General features: G+C 45.8%; 2 protein-coding genes across 2 annotated transcripts in view; both read left to right on the top strand.

The window, feature by feature from the left end:
* Positions 1-201: 201 nt before the first annotated feature.
* On the top strand, positions 202-11595 carry LOC306741164 (peroxisomal succinyl-coenzyme A thioesterase-like; the record flags this gene model as incomplete). Its single annotated transcript, XM_079223417.1, has 10 exons — positions 202-397; positions 835-934; positions 1020-1210; positions 1896-2065; positions 3101-3220; positions 3511-3593; positions 3766-3859; positions 4314-4394; positions 6676-6820; positions 11462-11595. The coding sequence occupies 10 exons, from the start codon at positions 202-204 to the stop codon at positions 11593-11595; spliced, it is 1314 nt and encodes a 437-aa protein (XP_079079543.1).
* A 7839-nt stretch (positions 11596-19434) lies between these two features.
* LOC306741407 (metabotropic glutamate receptor 8-like) overlaps positions 19435-19527 on the top strand; it is a gene marked incomplete at its 5' end in the record, with an annotated part of 98350 nt that continues 98257 nt past the window's right edge. Inside the window, 1 exon segment of the mRNA XM_079223688.1 lies at positions 19435-19527. Within this exon segment, the coding sequence (XP_079079814.1) occupies positions 19435-19527 (93 nt within the window).

The following is a 19527-nucleotide window of genomic DNA, read 5'->3' as shown; positions in this document are numbered from 1 at the left end:
TCTCTTTTCTATAAAATGTATGGACCGACTGTGTGTTAGCCATTAGTTTTAGCCACGTAGACAAAAAGGTAAATGATAGATTCCATCTTCCATTATTAGGAACTGTAGTTTCCTCTCCTCCCTCGAGTGGTGTGTTTCCTTCCGACTCTTTTAGTTTCATTTTCTTGTCGTATGTGTGTGGTTGTTTCCTCTCAGCTCAGGATGGACAGGAAGCCTTGCTGTGTGAAGCTGTCGGTCCAGCCGTCCAGAGGGCTCATGGACGAGAAGTTCGCCGTCTCGGTCCAGAACGTCCTCCCTGGTCTCCAGCTGACCGTCTACGCCTTCTGCAAGTGTGAGGGCGGATACAGCTGGGAGGCGTTCGCTCACTACACTGCCAACGCCACCGGGACCGTGAACGGTACTCGGCATAATACCTAGACAATGTGTTCGGGAATGTTTGCAGGTGTCATAAAGTGTGTCAGGGTTCTTACAGTCATGGAACACCTGGAACAGCCATGGAGTTTTAAAATGGTTATTTCCAGGCCTGGAAAAGTCCTTGTATAGGCATCTATATAAAGGTTTATTCTTTTAATCAAACTATTGTCTCATTAATTTGTGTCATTTAAGGTTTACTGTATGCTTTGTATTCTCATTGTTAGTTTAAATACTACATTTACTCACTTTTTACTGTTTACACCCAGATTTCACAAAATGTTTGGTCATGGAAAAGTCATGGAAAAGTCATTGAAACCCACTGGTCAGAATGTGTATGAACACCGATGTGTTATAGAATTAGGTTGGGAAAGACTGAACATTAAAATGAGAACTGTTTTTTTCATTCCTTTCCCCTCACAGTCTCAGAGGATCCCAGTCTGGGCGGGACATATTCTGGGGTTGAACCTATGGGTCTCATGTGGAGCCTCAGACCAGTTCCGGGCAGCAAATCGGGACTCAGGTAGGCAACGGGGAATCGAGCTGTTCACATGAAACAATGGACACTGAATCGGTATCAGAGGGGACTCTTTCCCATCACCCCTCAGGATGAGGAAGATGAACGTCCAGACCCCCATGGAGGTGCTGATCTCGGTGTACCAGGGTCACCTGACTCAGGGCTTCGTGGACCAGGTGGCGCTGGCCGGTGTGGTGGTGGAGCGCTGGTACATGGCGCCCGGCGTCCGCAGGATCCCGATCACAGAAGGCGGACTCACAGCGACCCTCTTCCTCCCCTCAGGTAGGACCAGAGAATGAACGGTTTCCATCAGAGAAAACCTGATAAATAAACAATGGTGTCATCGTTTTGTGAACTGTGATCTAGGGCTGTGCGGTATACCAGTTTAAAATGTCCATACGGTATGAATTTTTCATATACCGTCATACTGGTGCATTTATTTTCACCGCTGAGGCCGCAGCGGTCGGAACTACTTACGTGTCATGGTTCAAACTTTAGTCATGGTTATAACTTTAGTCATGGTTATAACTTTATAACAACAATTAATAGCCCACAACTAACGCTCTTTAACAGGTAAAACATCACGACACAACAGTTTGTGACACATAAACAATTTGTAATACTAATAATTGTACATTTATAAAATTACACTGCCGAACTGCATGCTGGGTACAGCTCGCCCACTATCACAAGAAGAAGAAACTCCGTCTCAGGAAGAGACAGACCCTTCCGGTTTCTCTCTTCCCCTGGGTCCTAAGTCCCTCCAGGTTTAGCTGCTCACCACTCGTAACAGTTGTTCATTTGACCGGCGGTCCTTTTCAGCGTCAATGAATGAATGTGTTTACTCGGGGGGGAAAATACCGTGATATACCGTGAAACCGGCAGAATCTTACAAAATACCGTGATATGAATTTTTGGCCATACCGCCCTACTGCGAACTGTCTTTTGGTTTCTGTCTCATCTGAAGGCCCGGGACCGTTCCCCGGCCTCCTGGACCTGTGGGGCGGTGGAGGGAAGCTGTTGGAGTATCGTGCAGCGCTGCTGGCGTCCCACGGCATCGCCTCGCTGGCCCTCGACTACCTGACGCCTCAGATCACCAAGGAGACGGGGAAGATGGTGGACAACGAGTACTTTGAGGTGAAACTCATCTAAAACGCCTTCAGAACGTACATGTATTGTTTCTGTTGTCCTGGTGGAAAATGTGTCCTCACACACACACACACACACACACACACACACACACACACACACACACACACACACACTGTGTGAAGCTTCGTCTCTTTGAGACACAACTACGTAACGTCAACGCTGCGCTCTTCCCCACGCTGTCTGAAATTAAAGCAGCTTTTCCAGAGGTCAACCTTTCTGCGATAATTAAAGCTCTGAGCAGCTTTAATTATTATTATTATTATAATTATTATTAATACGACGACATGTCCACTAACAGATCATATTCTTATAGATATGTAGCACAAGGCCTGGCCCTTAAGGGTTAATCTTTAGTGGTGTCATATATTCTTTAGTTTGACACTTTGGCTCCAGGCTTCGTTGGCTGGAAGCTGGAAATGTTTTTGATTAATCTTTAAACAAAGAGCCACAGTTGTCCAGCAGTGTTTTATTCACACAGCCCCTAAATAAACACACAGTTGTCTCAGAGGGCTCTAAAAAACTCCACAAACCTTTTAATGATCTCCTTTTAATGATTTCTCTCCTAGAACAGATTGTTCTGTTCTCAGAATGTAAATAATACAAAGATCACCTGACAGGAGAGGAAAGCTGCTCCTACAATAATTAAGCCGAGTTAAAGGGATAGTTCTGGTGTTTTGTTGTATGAGTCACTTAATCCACAGACGGTGTGTTACCTGCTGTAGATCCACAGACAGAGTGTAGGAGCCAAATGAGATCAACATTGTTCCTAAATGTGTACACCAGGTGGCGCTGGTGAAGTCATGATTGGTGGCAGGTGTTGGACCCCGGACAGGGCAAAAGGTTTTGACCGCTTTGACGGTGATGTTGGGCAAGGGTAATTGTTAGGCATCTAGGAAGCCTATCCATGTCCTAATTGAAAGACAATAAATCATCTTACTCGATACAACTTGTCTTTCATGTTTGTATGTGACGATACTAATAAAGTTTTGAACCTTGCGTGTCCCGTGTTCTCTGCTGCAGGCGGCCTACAGAGTCCTGGAGCAGCATCCTCAGATCCTCGGCAGCAGGATCGCCATGTTGGGCCTTTCCTTCGGCACCAGCATCACCCTCAGAATGGCGGTTTACTCCCAAGTGATTAAGGTGAGGCGGCTACAAAAGAAACCGTCATCATCTTAAGCGACAACATGCTGCTTCGGTGATGGAATTTAATATTAAACACAATGATTGCTGGGCTGCTGTTTGATGTAGTTATTTTAGTAATGCGTGTAGCTATAAAATGGAGGTTTAGAGACCGAAAGGTTTGGAGACCGAAACCGTAAAGTTTTGAGCGAGATCGACTCGCTTCAGGAGCCTCAAGTGGCCGTTTGACCACGATCATGAGGTTTCTGTCTCAGCTGATCGTGTGTGTGTGTGTGTGTGTGTTCTCCCAGCTCAGGTGTGTGGTGTGTATTAGTGGGAGTCATGTGCAGCCGATCGGCGGCTCTGTGGAACAGATAATGATTCATTATGACGAGTAAGTTGATTTCACTTTAGTCAGATCTTCCTAAATGTGACTTCCTGCTCCTCAGAGAGTAAACCTCATGTTCTAACGACCACGTGATCTTTCCTCTAGCGCCTCTTTCAGGACAAACCTTGAGCTTTCTATGAATCCTTTATCTGTTTTTTCTTTCTTTCTCTCCTATCAGCAATGCTGATAAAATTCGATTTGACGAGGAGCAGCGCGGGATCTGGAGAGATCTGCTGATGCCCATCCCCACCGACCCCTCACTCAAAGTAGACGTGAGTACCAGACGGAACCTCCTCTGACGTTCATCTTTCTTTATTTAACTGGTTTTTCAGTCTGAAATAGCTTATTTTATTTTGTATGGGAGTTTCTGACAGTTGTCTTTAGTTAAAGTTGCTTAATACAAAACTCAGAACATATCTATTGCCTCCACTCCGCTCTCAACATGGCGATGGTTGAGCCGGCGGCTCGCGGCTAACTATGCTAACAACAACAACAACAACAACAACAACAATAATAACCATACTGGAGACGGAGCAGCAGCTATGAAGGAACATATGAAGTATTTGTAGATGAATTGTAGAATGTCTGAAACATCCACAGGTAGACGAGTCCACAGGTGACTGCAGGTTTATGTATTAATATCCAAACTGCAGGTGTAAACATGTTATGTGTTAGGTGTATGTGTTAATAATGAAATGATAATAAGTAAAGCTGTGTGTCTGTCAGGTGGGGCGACTCCAGTGTCCTCTGCTGCTGATTGTCGGTGAGGACGACCAGAGCTGGGCGGCCTACGAGTCTGCAATGGACGTGAGTTTACTGGTCATGCACTCATTAAAATATCAATATTTACATTATGAAGTGAGCCCAAAGAAGTAACATTATTATACATATATGTGTGTATATATACAGTGGCTTGCAAAAGTATTCATACCCCTTGAACGTTTCCACATTTTGTCACATTACACGCCACAAACATAAATATATTTTATTGGAATTTTATGTGAAAGACCAACACAAAGTGTCACACAATTGTTAAGTACAAAGAAAATTGCATGTTTTAAAACAATTTTCACAAATAAAAAACTGAAAAGTGCAGTGTGCAAAATTCTTCAGAGTCAATACTTTGCGGAACCGCCTTTTGCTGCAATTACAGCTGCAAGTCTTTTGGGGCATGTCTCTACCAGCTTTGCACATCTAGAGACTGAGATTTTTGCCCATTCTTCTTTGCAAAACAGCACAAGGTCAGTCAGATTAGATGGAGAGCGTTTGTGAACGGCGGTTTTCAGATATTGCCACAGATTCTCGATGGGATTTAGGTCTGGACTTTGACTGGGCCATTCTAACACATGAATATGTTTTGTTTTAAACCATTTCATTGTAGCCCTGGCTTTTATGTTTAGGGTCGTTGTCCTGCTGGAAGGTGAACCTCCGCCCCAGTCTCAAGTCTTTTGCAGACTCCAACAGGTTTTCTTCCAAGATTGCCCTGTATTTGGCTCCATCCATCGTCCCATCAACTCTGACTAACTTCCCTGTCCGTGCTGAAGAGAAGCACCCCAGAGCATCATGCTACCACCACCATGTTTGACAGTGGGGATGGTGTGTTCAGGGTGATGTGCAGTGTTAGGTTTCTGCCACACAAAACGTTTTGCATTCAGGCCAAAAAGTTCAATTTTGGTCTCATCTGACCAGAGCACCTTCTTCCACATGTTTGCTGTGTCCCCCACAGGGTTTCTGGCAAACTGCAAACGGGACTTCTTATGGTTTTCTTTTAACAGTGGCGTTCTTCTTGCCACTCTTCCATAAAGGCCAGATTTGTGGAGTGCACGCCCAATAGTTGTCCTGTCGACAGATTCCCCCACCTGAGCTGTGGATCTCTGCAGTTGGTCCAGAGTCACCGTGGGCCTCTTGGCTGCATCTCCTGTCAGTGCTCTCCTTGTTCGGCCTGTGAGTTTAGGTGGACGGCCGTGTCTTGGTAGGTTTGCAGTTGTGCCATACTCTTTCCATTTCCGGATAATGGATTGAACAGTGCTGCGTGACATGTTCAAAGCTTGGGAAATCTTTTCATAGCCTAACCCTGCTTTAAACTTCTCCACAACTTTATCTCTGACCTGTCTGGTGTGTTCCTTGGATTTCATGGTCCTATTTGCTCCCAACATTCTATATATTTATGTTTGTGCCGTGTAATGTGACAAAATGTGGAAACGTTCAAGGGGTATGAATACTTTTGCAAGCCACTGTAATTTATAAATGGCTTGGTCATGTGATGTGTGCATGTATATGAGATACTAGGTCCCTGCACACCATGAGAAGAACTCCGTAGTGTAACGTGAACGGTGGTCTTGCCAGGGGAAGAGGAGGGGAAGGGGGGGTTGGTGAGTCTGCGAGGTCCCGCAGACTCACCGTCCTCTCCAGCTGACGAACCTGCAGCAGCACCCAGTCTATTAGCAAAGATCCACTAAGCATACGTATGATAGAGGTCTACAAAGGTCTATTAGCAATGATCCACTAAGCATACGTATGATAGAGGTCTACAAGGGTCTATTAGCAATGATCCACTGAGCCTACGTATGATAGAGGTCTACAAGGATCTATTAGCAAAGATCCACTGAGCCTACGTATGATAGAGGTCTACAAGGATCTATTAGCAATGATCCACTGAGCCTACGTATGATAGAGGTCTACAAAGGTCTATTAGCAATGATCCACCTAGCTCGGTGGCAATCCGTCGGCTGTGATCCCGGAGGAAATGATAATCCTCATCCGATATTGGTATAACGCCTTCGATCTTTCATCTCGCCCCGTGCTAAATCGTTCGTTTTTTGTGTTTTTTTTTCAAAATACATTATAGGTTTTGTCGAGGGTGTTTTACAGCTTGTAGGCTGTATCTCCTCTCAACCCTTATCAAGCGATACGTCTATACCTTCTCTCTACCTATTGACACCATCTCATCATTATGACAAACACTGCAAAAGTCTTTACTAAGTACCATCATTCTTTTGTAATATGTGTGTGTTTTGTATGTGTACATATATGAATGTACTTGTGTGTGTATGTGAACATCACAGAGAAACATGCGTGTGTTTTCCAGATGAAGGCGATGATGCAGCGCGCCGGGAACGAGCGCCTGCTGACCGTCCTGTCGTACCCGAACGCCGGTCACCTGATCGAGGCGCCGTACACGCCGTCCGCTAGAGCTAGCGTGTTCAAGACCGTCAGCAGCACGGCTCAGAAAGGTAGGTGGTGGTGTGTGTGTGTGTGTGTGTCTCTGTATGTGTGTGTGTGTGTGTGTGTGTGTGTTAGTGTGTTAGTCTGTCTGTGTGTGTGTGTGTGTTAGTGTGTTAGTTAGCGTGTGTGTGCGTGTGCTTGTGTGCTAGTGTGTGTGCGTGTGCGCGTGTGAGTGTGCTTGTGTGCCTGTGTGTGTGTGAGTGTGCTTGTGTGCGTGTGTGCTTGTGCTTGTGTGTGTGTGCTTGTGTGTGTGTGCTAGTGTGTGTGCGTGTGCGCGTGTGAGTGTGCTTGTGTGCCTGTGTGTGTGTGAGTGTGCTTGTGTGCGTGTGTGCTTGTGCTTGTGTGTGTGTGCTTGTGTGTGTGTGTGTGTGCTTGTGTGTGTGTGTCTGTGTGTGTGCTTGTGTGTGTGTCTATGTGTGTCTGTGTGTGTGTGCGTGCGTGCTTGTGGGTGTGTGCTTGTGTGTGTTTGTGTGTGTGTGTGTGTGTGTGCTTGTGTGCGCTTGTGTGTGCCTGTGTGTGTATGTGTGCTTATGTGTGTGTGTGTGTGTGCCTGTGCGTGTGTGCTTGTGTGTGTGCTTGTTTGCTTGTGCGTGTGTGTGTGCTTGTGTGTGCTTGTGTGTGTGTGTGTGCATGTGTGTGTGTGTGTCCTCAGTTCAGAGCTCTCTCTCTCCTCCCCTCCTTCCCTCTCTCTCTCACTTTCTCTCTCTCCCCCTCCCTCTCTCTCTCTCTATCTCTCCCTCTCTCTCCCCCCTCCCCCCCTCTCTCTCTCTCTCCATCTCTCTCCCGCTCTCTCTCCCCCCCTCCCTCCCTCTCTCTCTCACTTTCTCTCTCTCCCCCTCCCTCTCTCTCTCTCTCTCTCTCTATCTCTCCCTCTCTCTCTCCCCCCCCTCCCTCCCTCCCTCCCTCACCTTCTTTCTCTCCCCCCCCCTCTCTTTCTCTCTCTCTCTCTCTCCCCCCCCTCCCTCCCTCTCTCTCTCACTTTCTCTCTCTCCCCCTCCCTCTCTCTCTCTCTCTCTCTCTCTCCCTCTCCCTCTCTCTCTCTCCCCCTCCCTCTCTCTCTCTCTCTCTCTCTACCTCTCCCTCTCTCTCTCTCCCCCCTCCCTCCCTCTCTCTCTCAAGTGGAAGGAGTGCTGAGAGCGCAAAGCGTGCTTCGAGAGCGATACGAGCGTTTTTTTTCCGATTTTTGTTCACTGAGCAATCTTTTGTATGAGAGTGTGTTGTGGTGTGTAGAGTTCACAAGGTTGTTTTGTATATTTTAGCGGGGTGTCGAGTCTTTGTGTGTGTTTGTGTGCAGTCGAGCGGCGCGTGCTGCTCAGCGCGCATGCAGCAGCTGCACAAACTGACCAGGAAGCACGGCGTAAAGATCGCGCCGTGCTTCCCGTGCTCAAGAGAAGACTGCAGCATGGCAGTGGGGAAACTAGTGGGTCACAGCAGCGTGAAGTCCGCTGCGAGGGTCAACAAGGCTGTGGTAATTTTTCTAGAGAGTGTGCACAAGGCAAATACGGTGGTGGAGGAGGGGATCGTGTTGTTGGACACACACGTACCCGTCCTTCCTCTGAGTACACCGGCAGTGAGGGTCGTAGTGTCGAACGTCCCACCATTCATTAGAGAGAGGTGATCACGGGAGAGCTCTCCAGACATGGGAGAGTCGTCTCTCAGGTAAAGAAGCTGTCCTCAGGGTGCAAGTCTCCCCTCCTAAAACACGTGGTGTCACATTGGAGGCAGCTCTTCATGATCCTCAACAACAGGAATGAAGAGCTGAACCTGGTGTTCAAATTAAGGGGCAAGGGGTTTGAATATGTTTTTTTTGCAACGTCTGACGATATGAAATGTTTTAGTTGTGGTAGAGAGGGACATCAGAGCAAGGCATGTCCTCAAAAAAATAAGTCTGCTGAAAAGGACAGTGCCAAGGAAGACTCAAGGCAGAAAGACACTGAGGACGGAGGGGGCAAGCAGGACGGCCAACAGCAACAACAGGAGGCAGGTGGGGTACACGGGGGGAGCAAGGAGGGGACAGGTGGGGTGCAGGAAATGGAAGAAGGGATGGAGGAAGTACAACAGGTAGGAAAGGAGGGGACGGAGGAGGTCCAGCAGGTGGGAAAGGAGGGGACGGAGAAGGTCCAGCAGGTGGGGAAGGAGGGGATGGAGAAGGTCCAGCAGGTGGGGAAGGAGGGGACAGAGGAAGTCCAGCAGGTGGGAAAGGAGGGGATGGAGGAGGTCCAGCAGGTGGGGAAGGAGGTGACGGAGGAGGTCCAGCAGGTGGGGAAGGAGGAGATGGAGGAGGTCCAGCAGGTGGGAAAGGAGGGGATGGAGGAGGTCCAGCAGGTGGGGAAGGAGGGGACAAAGGGGGTCCAGCAGGTGGAAGAAGAGGGGATAACGCTGGGCCATGAAGTGGAAGAAGAGAGAGCAGTTGTTGGTCAGCAGGTGGAAGGACAGGGGTCAGGGGTCAAAGTTCTTCTTCGGACTGGAGAAGAAGAATGGGCAGAGCAGGGTCATCCATGCTATAAGATCTGAGGCAGGACAAGGAATCAGAGACACAAACGGTATCCGGAAGAGAGCGGCAAGCTTTTACTCTGAGCTCTACTCTGAGGAGTATAATAAAAATGACGATCTGTTTCAGCGTTTCTGTGGAGAGCTACCAAGGGTCCCGAAGGGTGTGAACGCCGGCTTGGCGGGTCCTCTGGGGGCGGATGAACTGTGCGCGGCTCTGCAGGGAATGAAGGGGGGGAAGAACCCAGGAATTGACGGGATCCCGGTAGAGCTCTACAAAGAATTCTGGAGCGATATGGGGGGGGAGCTTTTAACTGTTTTTACAGAGAGTTTTAAAGACACGATGTTGCCGCTCAGTTGCAGAAGGGCAGTGGTAACGTTGCTGCTGAAAAAAGGAGACCTGCAGGAAATTAAGAACTGGCGTCCGGTGTCCCTTCTCTGCTCGGACTACAAGATCCTGTCTAAAGCACTGGCCAACCGGCTGAGGGAGGTTATGGACAAGGTCATCCACAAAGACCAGACATACTGCGTGCCGGGTAGGAGAATACTGGACAATGTATCCTTAATTCGTGATTTTTTGGACATCTCTGGTTCTTTGGGCGTTAAAACTGGTCTCATTTCGTTAGACCAGGAAAAGGCTTTTGACCGGGTTGAGCACCTTTACCTCTGGAAGACTCTAGAGAGTTTGGGCCTCAGTCCAGGTCTCATAGGTATGATTAAGGTGTTGTACCAGGACATTGAGAGTGTGCTGAAAATTAATGGAGGCCTCAGCGCCCCCTTTAAGAGTGCATAGAGGGGTGAGACAGGGCTGCTCTCTCTCAGGAATGCTATATGCGCTGGCTATTGAACCTCTATTGTGTATAATCAGAGCGGAGATTGAAGGGCAGGGCTTAAAGGGTTCTAACAAAAAGCTTATTTTATCAGCATACGCTGATGACGTGGTAATATTTGTATAGAGGTCTACAAAGGTCTATTAGCAAAGATCCACTGAGCCTACGTATGATAGAGGTCTACAAAGGTCTATTAGCAAAGATCCACTGAGCCTACGTATGATAGAGGTCTACAAAGGTCTATTAGCAAAGATCCACTGAGCCTACGTATGATAGAGGTCTACAAAGGTCTATTAGCAAAGATCCACTGAGCCTACGTATGATAGAGGTCTACAAAGGTCTATTAGCAAAGATCCACTGAGCCTACGTATGATAGAGGTCTACAAAGGTCTATTAGCAATGATCCATTGAGCCTACGTATGATAGAGGTCTACAAAGGTCTATTAGCAAAGATCCACTGAGCCTACGTATGATAGAGGTCTACAAAGGTCTATTAGCAAAGATCCACTGAGCCTACGTATGATAGAGGTCTACAAAGGTCTATTAGCAATGATCCACCTAACTCGGTGGCAATCCGTCGGCTGTGATCCCGGAGGAAATGATAATCCTCATCCGATATTGGTATAACGCCTTCGATCTTTCATCTCGCCCGTGCTAAATCGTTCGTTTTTTGTGTTTTTTTTTTCAAAATACATTATAGGTTTTGTCAAGGGTGTTTTACAGCTTGTAGGCTGTATCTCCTCTCAACCCTTATCAAGCGATACGTCTATACCTTCTCTCTACCTATTGACACCATCTCATCATTATGACAAACACTGCAAAAGTCTTTACTAAGTACCATCATTCTTTTGTAATATGTGTGTGTTTTGTATGTGTACATATATGAATATACTTGTGTGTGTGCTTGTGTGCTTGTGTGTGTGCTTGTGTGCGTGTGTGCTTGTGTGTGTGTGTCTGTGTGTGCTTGTGTGTGTGTGTGTGCTTGAGTGTGTGTCTGTGTATGTGTGTGCTTGTGCGTGTGCTTGTGTGCGCTTGTGTGTGCATGTGTGTGTGCTTGTGTGCCTGTGTGTGTATGTGTGTGTGCTTGTGTGTGTGTGCTTGTGCGTGTGCTTGTGTACCTGTGTGTGTGTGTGTGCTTGTGTGCGTGTGTGTGTGTGTGTGCTTGTGTGTGTGTGTGTCCTCAGTTCAGAGCTCTCTCTCCCCCCCTCCCTCTCTCTCTCTCTCTCTCTCTCTCTCTCTCTCTCTCTCTCACACTCACTCACTCCCTCCCCCTCTCTCTCCTCCCTCCCTCTCCCTCTCTCTCCCCCCCCCCCCCCCCCCCCCCCTCAGTCATGGTCCTGTGGGGAGGAGAACCCGTGGCTCATGCTCTGGCTCAGGAAGACTCCTGGAGGAAGACGCTGGTGTTCCTGAGGGAGAACCTGTACGGCGGCTCCAGCCCTGGAGCGACCTCATCTCACCTGTAACCACGGCAACGCCTCGCCATCATGGACACTTCCAGGGTTCTTACTGTCATGGAAAACCTGGAAAAGTCATGTAAATGATTGGAAGTTATATTCATGTGTGTATATTCATAACTTTCAGAAAGTACATTTATATACTCTGCACTCTGTCTAAATAAAAAAATGCTCTTCTGCTCGTCTGGCTTTTGTTCCTTTTGAGAATCATCAAAACTCTGTGTTTTATTGTTTTGTCAAAAGATATTCAGTTTACTGTGACATCATCACATCCTCACTGAGACGCTGACCGTGACGTTGAATTGTTGAGAGCTTTTGATTAATAATTTACTAAACTGATTCATCAATAATCAAAATGTAGACACATGTTGACACATCTGTTGAGGAAACCCTTTTTTAAATTCTGAATTCTGTCATAATGGACCATCAAAACATTAATAACACACTAAATTAATAAACGTACGTCTACAGTTCCAGATCTTCACTCACCAAATTCCTCTGCAGGATTTTACTGCAGTTCAAACTGAATAAAATGATAATTTCTGCAAGAAATTGCTGTCGTTTATTATTAATAAAACACATACATGTCATGCTGTTCTCTCCGCCATGGGGATGTGATAATATGTGCGTCTCTCTGTCTGTCCACTAATCTACTTTTTTGCTGCAGAAAATTGCATCATATGTTCGAATCTGTGTGTGTGTGTGTGTGTGTGTGTGTGTGTGTGTGTGTGTGTGTGTGTGTGTGTGCGTGTGTGTGTGTAATGAAGCAGGAACAGTGAGTCCCTGACAAAGTGCAGCTCTTTAAGGGAACAAGGCTTCTTGTTTGGCTTCATGTCCTGCAGCCTTCAGACCCTTCAATCCTGTCTCCTAAAAACTACGTTCCCCCAGAACTAATACGCATTCCCAATTACGTTCGATCAGAAACGTATCTCCTCCCTGATTATGTTTGTGTTTGACGTATTACACATACGTTGATTATACACGTATGTTGATTATACACGTATTTTTGTTTCATTGTTTTATGTTTGTGTTTGACGTATTACAAATACGTTCATAATCGTGTGTTTGTGTTATTGTTTTCTTGCTTTATTTAAGCATATTTTAATTTTTAAACTCTGCGGAGAAAAAAAGAAAAGCGAGGCGGGGTGAGGCCAGTGACAGCCGGCCCGGGCGCCTGAGAGTCGACCGCACCGGGAGGCGAAGACCGTTTGCCCGCCGTTGTTAGGCCAGACTGTAACAGTATGTTGTGTTTGACATATTACAATATTTCTGTAAGACCAGTACAGTTAAGATGTGTGGATGTGGTCAGAAATGTTCTGAACACATTCATATCAGTTAGTATTTTGAAAACCGGATGTTGGGTCCCGTGACTCCTTCCGCCCGTTTGAGTATTTTTCACGTCAGATTCTGCACTTGATGTGACCTCAGAGATCCGAGTGTCTGCTGATGATCGCAGTGGTTTACTGCACTAGATGGAGTTCATCACACACTTTGGGCTGCATTCCCAAACAACCCGACTCAGAGAAGACCGGAGCCGGCGCGAAGGAGGCTGTTACCGACGGCCTGACGGCGGCGCCAAGCGTCTGAAGACCGAGCCCCGGTGCAAGCAGTCTGAAGACCGGCCTAACAACGGCGGGCAAACGGTCTTCGCCTCCCGGTGCGGCCGACTCTCGGGCTACCGGTGTGGCCGGCGCCCGGCCCGGGCCGGCCGGCTGTCACTGGCCGGCTGTCACTGGCCTCACCCCGCTCCTCTTTTCTTTTTTTCTCCGCAGAGTTTAAAAATTAAAATATGCTTAAATAAAACAAGGAAACAATAACACAATCACACGATTATCAACGTATTTGTAATACGTCAAACAAACATAAAAACAATAAAACAAAAATACGTGCATAAACAACATACGCACGTATACGTGTATAATCAACGTATGTGTAATACGTCAAACACAAACATAATCAGGGAGGAGATACGTTTCTGATCGAACGTAGTTGGGAACGCGTATTAGTTCTGGGGGAACGTAATTTTTAGGAGACAGGGTTGGACCGTTTCACTGTGTGTTAGCATGTTAGCATGTTAGCATGTCGGGTCACGCGAGGCTAACTGACTCCAGATCTGTCAGTGAGTACAGAACACATCAGGTGTCCAGATATAAACATGTATTTGGTGAGAAACACGTGTAACGTGACTCCAGAGAACCCGTTCACGTTCAACACATCAAACATGACGTTTATCATTTAGTGCAGCAATTGTGCTCAAAATATGAAAAAACGTTAATGATCATGTTTTAAGGTTAGAAAACGTTTAAAATCAGATAAAGATACGCCTGTAGTGATGCACAGGGGTCAATGCAGAGGTTACACACAAATAGAGAATATTTACAAAAAAAATACAATACTAAGAGGAATGTTGTTGAAACTAAAAAGACAGTTGGCTCGAGAAGCTCAGCATCTCTTAAAGACAAGCACTATGTTTCATCAAGATGCAACCCCTTATATATATATATATATATATATATATATATATATATATATATATTTATATATATAAATATATATATATATATATATATATATATATATACATATATATGTATATATAAATATATATATATATATATATATATATATATACATATATATGTATATATATACATATATATGTATATATATATGTATATATATATATATATATATATAAATATATATATATATATATATATATATATATATATTTATGAGTTTAAAACTAAGTTAACGAAACCCTGTGAATATAAGTCTTTGAATATAAGTTTGTATAATACATCTGTATGTTGGAATGAATTGACACGATTGACTGGCGATGCTTTTGAAGTGTTGCACGGTTGTTTGATTGCTTTGTTTTCTTATGTTTTCTTATTTTTACTTTAAATATTTGTTTTCTTTCTTTATGGCCCACTTGGCCAGATGCATGGCTCATTCCTTATATTCCTTCTTACTTTTGAAGGTTGTTTGTTTGTTAAACTGTAAAAATGCCTAATTAAAATATCAAGTATAACAACAATAAAAAAAAAAACTAAAAAGAATACAAATGAAAATATCAAATATGCTAAATAAATTAAAGACAAAATAATAAAACACATGACAATTGTGTGTGTGTGCGTCTGTGTGTGTGTGCGTGCGTGTGTGTGTTTGTGCGTCTGTGTGCGTTTGTATGTGTGTGCATGTGTGTGTGTGTGTGTGTGTGTGTGCATCTGTGTGCATGTGTGTGTGTCAATGGTGTTTACATATTATAAACAAGTAAGGATCATTACTTTTCGTCTGTATTAATATGATAGTAATAATACAAATACTAATCAATATTAAGTTATTAAGTTATTAAGTTATTATAATAATAGTAATAATATTAAAACACATGACAATTGTGTGTGTGTGTGTGCGTGTGCGTGTGCGCATCTGGGTGTGCGTCTATGTGCGTGTGTCAATGGCGTATAATATAAACAAGTAAGGATCATTACTTTTTGTCTATAATAAGATCATAATAATAATTATTATTATCATTATAGTTATTATAATAAAAGTAATAATAATAAATCACATGACAAATGTGATGCATATTTAGAGTAATATGAGTATAAGTACAAGTTGAAGGTCTGCGTGTAGTTGCGCTGCTCGACCGCCAGGGGGCGACCTGCTCCTTCTCCTCTGTTCTCCTCTGCGCGTGCAGCTTCTCTCTGACTGATCAAGCTCATTAACTCCATCTGTCTCTGCACGAGCGTGAGCATACGCGCGCACACACACACGCACACACGTACGCACGCGCTTCCTCCTTCTCCATGAGGACCTGCTGGATCCATCCGAGCCCAGCTAAGACCCCGAGCCCGGCCCTGTGACCGGGGACCCGGACCCCGGACCTCGGACCTCGGACCGTGTGATGAGCGCGAGAGCCCGCCGTGCTCCCTGTGACGCAGGACCGCCGCGCCGCGCCGCGCCGCGCCGCACCGCACCGCGCACCGCGCACTTCGCAGAGCTGCGAGAAGCGCGTGCTTGACTCCGGCTCCTCTGTAACATATCGACCCCGACGTGGAGATGACACACTGATCTGAGCGCGAGCTAGTGCGGTGCGTGCGAGCAAGAGGAGCCCGGGACCCGCAGCCTCATCCCCGGCTTGAGCGGCGGGGATTCGACCCGACAACCTGCAGGTGAATCCGGAGCCTTCAGGAGGAAAAAGATGCAGTTTGGAGGAATTTACCGCTTCTTCTCATCCGGGATCGGGACCAGCTGAGATCTACAACTACAGGGGAAGTGGATTGGATTTTTTTTGTGATGTTTTTGGGGTTTGGTTTTTGGGTGCTGATGCGGGCGGATCGAGTCCCGCGCGGAGTAATCCAGAGGGACATGTGTGTGTGAGCTGGAGACAGAACACCTTCCTCTGACCTGTGACACCGAGAGAGGAAACACCTGCTTCTGCTGCGGACACACACACACACACACACACACACACACACACACACACACACACACACACACACACACACACACACACGCACACACGCACACACGCACACAGGATCGATCAACCAATCAATGATCAATTACTGAGCTGACTGCAGGTGATTACAACAGTATTTATCTGTGTTTATCTCCGCTTTATTGGTCGGGACTATGTTGGAGATATATGAGCTCTCACTGTGACACAGTCCAGATTGTTGTCAAATCAATCAATCAATCAATCAATCATGTACATCATCGATCAGCAGCCTCTACGTCACCAATGAGGCTGCTGCTGTGCGCGCTCACGTTTCGGCTGCTTTCAGATCAGATTCATTATTTCTGACATCAGCTGATTCTGCTGGAATGCAACTTGAGCTCGTGCAGATTCGCTCGTGCTCGTGCGCGCGCACGTTTGTGTCTAAGAAACTGAACTGATCGTTTTGTGTCCGTGCCCGTGTGCGCGCGCACCTGCGCTTGAGTTCGTAGTGTGGGCTATACGTCTTTTATTTTATTTTTTTCAGCGCGTGTGTAAACGTGGAGTGCGCGTGCATAGATCATACAGTTGTGTGTGTTTGTGTGTGTGTGTCTATGAGTGTGTGTGAGAGTGAGAGTGTGTGTGTGTGTGTGAGAGACTGTGAGTGTGTGTGACTGAGTGTTTGTGTGCGTGCGTGTGTGTGTGTCTGTGAGTGAGTGTGAGTGAGTGCGTATGTGTGTGTCTGAGTGTGTGTGTGTGTGTGTGTGTACGTGTGTTTGTGTGTATGTGTGTTAGTGTGTGTGTGTATGTGTGTTAGTGTGTTTGTGTGTGTCTGTGTGTCTATGAGTGTGTGTATTAGTGTGTAGGTGTGTGTGTGCATGTGTGTATGTGTGTTAGTGTGTGTGTGTGTGAGTGAGTGTGTGTGTCTGCGTGTGTTTGTGTGTGTGTGAGTGTGAGTGTGTGTGTCTGAGTGTATTAGTGTGTGTGAGTGAGAGTGAGTCTGTGTGTGTCTGTGTGTCTGTCTATGAGTGCGTGTATTAGTGTGCGTGTTAGTGTGAGTGTGTGTGTGTGTGTGTTAGTGTGAGTGAGTCTGTGTGTGTCTGTGTGTCTATGAGTGTGTGTATTAGTGTGTGTATGTGTGTTAGTGTGAGTGTGTGCGTGTGCATGTGTGTTTGTGAGTGAGAGTGAGTCTGTGTGTGTCTGTGTGTCTATGAGTGTGTGTGTTAGTGTGTGTGCGTGTATGTGTATTAGTGCGTGTGTGTGTTAGTGTGTGCGTGTGTGCGTGCGTGTGTGTGTTAGTGTGTGCGTGTGTGCGTGTGTGTTAGTGTGTGTGTTTGATACATCATATTTTAGATGTGAGGAGAAGAAATATGGAAAAAGATAAAAAGACAAGATAATAAATAAACTGTAAACTGTTTAAATTGAGGACAGAAGCACGCGGACACCAGCTGACCGGAAAAATGTCCTCCAGTCTGATTTGTTGATGTTTCTTTTGGCTCCAGTTGGTCACGAGGTCAGGGACGAGGACGGGTCAGCAAAACAGTGCACTCAAAATAAATAAATAAAAAACAAGCATCGCCAAGGTTTGTTCCACCACCTTGTAACATTTTTATATATAAATAATAATAATAAGCTAGAAGCTAGAAACATGAAACCAAATGACTGGAAATGATGTGCAATGATGATTGATGATGAAATGATTTTTCAAGAAGAAAACCTAGTTTGCAGAAAACCAAACCAATTTGATTGGTTTGGTTTTCAATCCACCACAAGGTGGCGCCATAATTAACGACAAAAAAACACGTTTTTTTAATTGACGCCTATATTGTCAAATTCCTTCTCCGTGCTCTCAGCCAATTAAAAACGATTCTGATGGATTTCAACGGCACTAAACGTTTTGTTTTGTTGCTTCCATTTCTGTACCTGCTGCTCTTCATTTCAATGCTTTAATTGAATACACCTTTAGCTCTACTAGAGAGGTTGAGATTGATGGCGCTACTTACTGAGGGCCAAACTGCAGGGGCCTCTGATTGGCCACTGGAGGAAACATCATTCCTGTAAAAAGTCAGTGGTGCATGAAGCCAAAAACAAATTGTCTTCTGGGTATGAAACTGCAGATCTTCCTCACCGACGGGCCCAGAGAGTATACGAGCTGCAGCATTTCTTTAAACCCGCCTCCCAGTCGCTCGGTCTCAGGCTCATCGGCTCATCTTCGGCAATCGGTGCATTTTTACAACGTTTAGGACTCAGTGATTTATATAACGGGTATTCAAGTGTGCGTAGTGGGAAGTGGATTCACCTAAAAAAAGATCAGGTCATCAAAGTGAATAGAATTTATCCTCTGGGGAACACGAATGTCTCGACCAATTGTGGCGCCCTTCATTCAAGTCGATGTTGAGATACATTCCATAGGACAAGAGAATACTTTAACCTGATAGTGGTTTTAGAGGAACTGTCCTAGGATCACCAAACTTAAAATAATGTATCCTCTGGGGAACGGGAATGGCTGCACCAAAATTGGTGCCAATCCATCAAAAAAGATGTTGAGATATTTACAAGACAAGGGAAAACGTTGACCCCATTGTGGTGCGAAAAGAAAAGTCAGAGGATTATCAAAGTGAATATAATTTATCCTCTGGGGAACATGAATGTCTCGACCAAATGTGGCGCCAATCCAACAAGAGGATGTTGAAATATTCCACAGGAGAAGGGAAAACTTTGACCTTCTGGTGGCGCCAGAGGAAAAGTCCTAGGACCACCAAAGTGAACATAACTTATCCTCTGGGGAACATGAATGTCAATGTTTAATGAAGGGAATGACACGCAGGAAAAAGGCCATCGGTTGGAATTGAACCTAAGTTGCTTCCCCTTTGTATTGATACTTTATTAATATTATATATATTTATTAATATTTAACACACATTCTCTGTTTTTTATTGAAGAAACATCTTGAATGAAACTCAATACAGACAATAAGAACACAAAGTATTGACGCCCGTCTTCTAACTTTACCGATACACGAGGTGCCAAACGATCCGATTAATTCCAGGTGGTGTCAAACGTCTTCAGGCGAGTAAAAGAAAATGACCGTAGCAACATTAACACGATCCATACATGCAAAGGCTGAATGGAAGCGTATGAAGCAGAATACTGAGACCCTGCAGTGCTCAGGTTCTCTGGTTTATTGATCGCATATTGATTGTTCCCTCCTCTGTCTGAATCTCCCAACAGGTTTCAGGAAGAATGTGAAACTGGAGCCGAGCTCCGTCTCCCCGTCTGCAGACCGCCATGTCCGACACGGGAACCTGCACCGCGGGAGAACCCCTGGGTCAGCGTTCGTAGGTGGGGCCGCCCGCTGTGGTTGACCCTGCCTTGGGTGACGGGGGAGCGGGGAGGGGGACCCCATGGTCTGGCTCGTCCCGTTCTTCCACAGCGCCCGCTACCGGCGCCACCTGCCTGCCGACTGTGCAACCACATCACCGCTCCCTTTACCCCGC

Source organism: Taurulus bubalis, assembly GCF_910589615.1.
Source record: "Taurulus bubalis genome assembly, chromosome: 9".
In the NCBI taxonomy this organism is placed as follows: Eukaryota; Metazoa; Chordata; class Actinopteri; order Perciformes; family Cottidae; genus Taurulus; species Taurulus bubalis.
Note: the sequence above shows the minus strand (reverse complement) of the source record. Positions and strands in the feature narration are given on the sequence as shown.